Source organism: Limulus polyphemus, unplaced genomic scaffold, assembly GCF_000517525.1.
Source record: "Limulus polyphemus unplaced genomic scaffold, Limulus_polyphemus-2.1.2 Scaffold11509, whole genome shotgun sequence".
Classification (NCBI taxonomy): Eukaryota; Metazoa; Arthropoda; class Merostomata; order Xiphosura; family Limulidae; genus Limulus; species Limulus polyphemus.
This window is the reverse complement of record NW_013677119.1, coordinates 2,316-8,442: the sequence shown is the minus strand read 5'-3', so window position 1 is coordinate 8,442 and position 6,127 is coordinate 2,316. Positions and strand designations below refer to the sequence as shown.

Here is a 6,127-nt window from a genome sequence, read left to right as displayed (position 1 = left end):
TTTAGAAAGCTTCTCTTTTGAAGAAAACTGAGCCTAACAATAAATCATGCAAATTTTCAATAGAAATGATGAGAAACATATATAGTCAGACACATACATAGAAACATATATAGTCAGACACATACATAGTCAGACACATGCTTGTGCCAAAAAGGAAATTCTTAATGGTATTTTATGATATCTTAAAGAAAAAAGATAAAATGAAATTAACTAGTATATATATATGTATAATTTGTGTGTGATGTATTCGTATCACGAGTACTGTTATAGATGTAATAACAATATGAGGATTGGATATTTAGATTTTCAATTGTCTGATTTTCCAATAAATTAAGACATTTCCTTTTTATATAGACTAGAAGAGCTTAATACTGATTGTGTGTTGCATACTGATGTCACATATTCTGCATTTTCTAATCTTTCTCAAGATATGTATCTAATACAACAGCCTTTTGTTTCTTGGATATATATATATAGATAACTAAACACATTTATTATTATCATTTACACACAAGTTTTATGACGTATGTACCAATGTCTAATGAACATGAGAAATATCAAACGTAATCAAAATTACACAGTCTACAATTATGACATTTAGCAATAATTAATATAGTAATGATAATTCTATACACTTATTGTATTTAATTACAAAGTCTACAATAAACTGATTTACATTTCAGATGACACCAATCATGCAGGAAAGTGTTGGGGTCCTTATGGAAAAAATTGCCCAAAAAGCCCAAACAGAGGAAGATTTCGATATATACGAGATGTACCAAGGATTGTCAGCTGATGTCATCATTCAAACTTGTTTTGGAATGCAGACGAATGGCCAGCGTAATCCAAAAGATCCTTTTCTAACCAATTGTAGAGCGTTTGCCAACATTAAGAGTTCCGAGTTTCTCATATTTTTATTACGTATGTTTGAGTTAGGTTTTATTTCATAGGAAGAGGTGCATTTTGATTTTTTTCAGATGGTCGTTTGTTTTTAAACGTTATGTTTCCATGTTATTTTATCATTTCTTCTACCTGACCTGAGGATGACAAAATCTTTTTGGAACGTCGTACATTTATAATAAAGTTTATTCATTACCCACTCAAGCTGTCTCAAAACTTTTATTTTGAATAAGAGTTCAATAAAAATAATTAAATATTCTTAATCTGTGATAATGTTTAAATAACATTGTTAAACAACATTTAAATCAGTAATGATATTTACATATAGATCTACTTACTACAGTAATTATTATTGTTTGTGTGTTTTGAAGTTAAGCACAAAGCAACACAGCTATCTGTGCTCTGTCCACTACGGATATCGAAACCTCTTTTCTAGCGTTGTAAGTCCGCAGACATGCCGCTGTGCCACTGGGGAAGGGGGGCGTGATTATAATTAAATATCCTGTATAAATATAAAAAGATTATTAAAACTTTGATGAGTCTTGGTTGTTTTTAAGATAAAAAATTAAAACAAAACCTTCACAATAAACTTACAAACACAAAAGTGGAGAATTAAAAAATCCGTGTTTCTATTTATCCATCTCTACATATAGATATAGAGGAAGGTAGAGAAACAGACGAATAGACAGTACAGACAAGATAGATAAATATACACAAAACAGAGAAATAGATGAATAGACAGTACAGACAAGATAGATAAATATACACAAACACAGAGAAACAGATGAATAGACAGTACAGAAAAGATAGATAAATATACACAAACACAAAGAAATAGATGAATAGACAGTACAGACAAGATAGATAAATATACACAAAAACGGAGAAATAGATGAATAGACAGTACAGACAAGATAGATAAATATACAAAAAACAGAGAAACAGACGAATAACCAGTACAGACAAGATAGATAAATATACACAAAAACAGAGAAACAGATGAATAGACAGTACAGACAAGATAGATAAATATACACAAAAACAGAGAAATAGATGAATAGACAGTACAGACAAGATAGATAAATATACACAAAAACAGAGAAACAGATGAATAGACAGTACAGACAAGATAGATAAATATACACAAAAACAGAGAAACAGACGAATAGACAGTACAGACAAGATAGATAAATATACACAAAAACAGAGAAATAGATGAATAGACAGTACAGACAAGATAGATAAATATACACAAAAACAGAGAAATAGATTTGTACATAGGACGGAGAGATGAGAATACAGAAAGGAAGAAATATAAATGAATAGACAGTACAGGTAGACAGGTTAATATACAGAAAGACAGAGATACGCAGAATTTCTCATATTTTCTACATGAGTGACATCTTAGTGTTCGGAGATTTTTTGTAATCTCTGCAGTAGCGTTTAAACCTGGTAAAGTTGATAATGTAGATTTATATAATAAGTTTCTGACGATAGTTACAGTTGCCAGACTACGTCGAACTGATGTTTAAGTTGTAGTCTAACAACAATACTTACTTGTCTCATCTTACTGGAACTGAATGTTGGGGTCAGGAGACTGCGAACTTCCTTCCAGTGCTCTCCACGTTTGTAAATCAATTGTGATTTAAGTTCTTTAATTGGCTGGGTAGTTCCAGGGACTAACATCTATGGAGATAAGCAAGATATTATACGCACTAGATGAGATATGACTATTATCAGGATAGCTTAGTTTAAGGATAAGTAAGATGAAGAATAAAATGATAACATTTTACTGTAAAGTACATTATCGACATTATTTGTAATTCAACGGTAAAGAAAGTAACGATTAGGCTAACAAATTTGATTTATAAACACTAATGGAAATTTATAAACAGTCTTATGGATGAATTGTTTAAGATGTTTGTACCATTAAAATTAAGTCTGAGGGCTCAGTTGTATATATATATATGAGGACTTATAACGCTAAAAATAAGGCTTTCATACTCGCGTTTGGTAGAACACAGATAACCCATTGTGTATTTTTTTGTGCTTAACAAGAAACACTTTTCAATGAAACGTAATCATTGAGCTTACAATGGGTGGGGCATTTATGTTCTTTAAATTAGAGGTTTAATGTGTAAATATGTTTCCAAGTGGGTCTCTGGTAATCTTACGGACTTACAACACTATAATCTGGGGTTCGATTCCCCGCGAGGACAGAGAGCAGATAACCTGTTGTGAAGTTTTGCCCTAAAAACATCAACAATTTTAATCTACGAATTACTGATTAGCATGATATTGAAACAAACAACAAGCATTATAAGGTGGGATAGGGGAGTATGGAGCAAAAAAAATCATGATTTTTTTTCTGGATGTTCGATACATATTTCCAAGTAATTCACTGTTTGTGTCAGATGCACGGCTGTAATAACTATTTTGGATAGGTTCGTGTCATCCACCCATTCACATTCTTCTGCGTATTTATTGCCAGATTTTATCAAAATACTAGCAGAGACCCTCAAAACATTTGCTAACAAACTAGTATCTTTGTTGCAACAGTACTTCTTTAAACACAATATTGGTAGAGTAATAAAAAATAATTCTAATCGCAGACGCTGAAATCTATAAGTCCACTTGTCTTAGTCCTAGCATTAGCTAAGACTTTATTAAGTTAGGCCTATATTCGATAAATTAACACTGTAACTTTTGTACGTTTTTTGCTTTAGTTAAATTAGGAATACCGCACTTAATATTATCAATAAATAATTTTCTAATATTATTGTTTGACCTAACGTTAGACATTTTTAAAATTTTGATGTGTTGTATAAAATGTCGACTAAAGTATATCTACGTCCTTTCAGGCGCAACTCGGCGATTTAACAAAGATACGTTTTCACATTGCGAAAAAAGGTGAATTTATTTGTATATCTTAGTCTAAATATATCTTTAATTTTCGACCAATCATACGTTACGCGCTTCTAATTGATAGGAAGCCAAACAACTTAAATTACGTAATAAGTTGTTATGCCGTTATTGCGTGACCGAGAGACAGACAGACAGATGCACACTTTATTTTATAGTATTCGATTTTAGTCAAAAGTTCATACAGAACACCTGTGTGGAAACTGTAAAAAACTTACATGACTATACCTTAGAACAGGTGTGTCTACCAGGGGCACAGCGGTACATCTACGGACTTACAATGCTAGAAACCGAGTTTCGATACCCGTGGGGGACAGAGCACAGATAACCCTTTGTGTAGCTTTGTGCTTAACTACAAACCAACCAACCATCCAACTACTGTAGGTGTATTCTAAACCAGTCATGGAAGGAGAAGTTATTCTAGTGTTATGTTTTAATTATTGAAGCCTTTGATCCTTACTGTAGATTACCTACTTTTGTACATCCTAGTTGTTTAAAATGTTCCATATGTGACATTGTTTTACTAATTAAATTTGTGATATTCAAATTACTTTGTAACTGGCGATTTCTTACCGGTCTTCCTGTAAACTTTTGGAAATCTTTAATTTGAATTTGTCTGAGTAGATCCAAATCCGCTACGATAATCATAGGTAATCGTCCGAAGTAGAATCTATGAAATAAATTATACAATAATAAATAACTGATATTATTGAAGAAATGTTAAACAAAACATGTCTTTAAGTTGTTTGGATCTGTAGATTACACTTTTTAACTAACTGTGTAAAGATGTCTGATGTTAGAGCATGCAGTATGAAGCTTATCTAAAATATATTTACATATGACGTGATCTTCTTATTGATCAAGTGTTAAAGAAAAATCTTATAGAAATGGGTATTAGTACATTATAAATTATCTTTATCTATGTAGGATAATCTTATGTTAAATGTGATTACTTTGTTAATTCTACAGTTAGAAATAAAATACTTTTTATCTTACTTTTATTTCAATTTGTAAGAAAAACTTCATCTTTATATCAAGCAAATTAATTTCATTATTTTATTTAAGTTCGTACAACAACACCCTAGAATGAATATAGCTAAATTAATGTCCCGCTTCATACTTGTTACTTTAGAAACAGAAACATTATTCTGTATTCGAGAGATAAAAGTAAAACTATCTTTAATTTTTCTATTTGGTACAGTCAAGCACCAACAGAGTGAAGTTAGTGAAAAGTTTCAACTTATGTCTGTAGGTGTCGCTGCGTATAAGATATATCAAAATTCACGTTAACAAATAAGCTATTTGGTCATTTTCTGAAAGCTGTAAAACAACTTACCCACAGATTTTTCCGTACTTTTTTATCCATTCTTCATGACATTCAGTGGCACCCTTTAAGAGAGAGAAAACTATAACCATTAACTATGTATGCTGAACATAAAGTAAAAATTTAACCAACGTTGTAATCAACCAAAAACAATTATGATAAAGGTAATCGTCTTACCAATACATTTTTGAGAATTACTAAATCCGAGCCAATAAACGTTTGACAGTTTATTGGCCACTTCTATTAAATTTCATTAATAAAATATTTATTGTAGATATTTAAAAATGCATCTTGGTGTTAAAGAAAATAGATTAACCCATTTTATGTATGAATTTTAACTACATAACAATAACAATTGCGGACAGTTTTGTAAGATTGTAATACAGAATATGCTTAGCCTAAACATGTATCGTTTTTAATGGTTTCTTGTTGTAGCAGTAGTCAGTGCAAAGATGTTTTGTTTGATATGTTATTGTAAAAGTAGTTTACATATAGTTTCTTGTTTTGATTTGTTATTATAGCAGTTGATTGTGAAGTGTTGTTTGTTTTTACTATTAACTACATCAATTGTTTGTACAATGCTTTTGTTTTGCTCTTTTATTGCAGCACAATTTGTGTACAATTTTTTTTTTTTATCCAGATTGGTATTGTTATTTATTTACAATTAAAAGCAACATAATATTAAAATCTTACAAAATAAGTAGTTATAATTATAAATATATATTAAAAACAGTAAGATGGTGTCATAGCGACCCCAAAACATATGCAGAGTCCTTTAGGGCAAGACCCTGATTTTGTTTAAAATTTTAATTGTAAATAAATCTTTTACACAAGTGTTTTTAAATAATTAATTTGAAGTATTCCTATCGAAATCAATTAACTTTAACTATATTCTTCCTCATTCCTTTTTGGTTTACATTTTGAATCTCTTTTGCAATGTATTAAACGTTTTACTTCGTTTTGAAAAAGTTAAAATCCCAA

At 30.4% G+C, this 6,127-nt stretch overlaps 1 protein-coding gene across 1 annotated transcript in view; it reads right to left on the bottom strand.

The window, feature by feature from the left end:
* Positions 1 to 5,211, bottom strand: part of LOC106476771 (cytochrome P450 3A6-like) — a gene marked incomplete at both ends in the record, with an annotated part of 12,522 nt that extends 7,311 nt beyond the window's left edge. The window contains 3 exons of the mRNA XM_013937398.2: positions 2,458 to 2,586; positions 4,396 to 4,492; positions 5,159 to 5,211. Of these exons, the coding sequence (XP_013792852.2) occupies positions 2,458 to 2,586; positions 4,396 to 4,492; positions 5,159 to 5,211 (279 nt within the window). The remainder of the gene's footprint in view (positions 1 to 2,457; positions 2,587 to 4,395; positions 4,493 to 5,158) is intronic.
* Between the last annotated feature and the right edge of the window lie 916 nt (positions 5,212 to 6,127).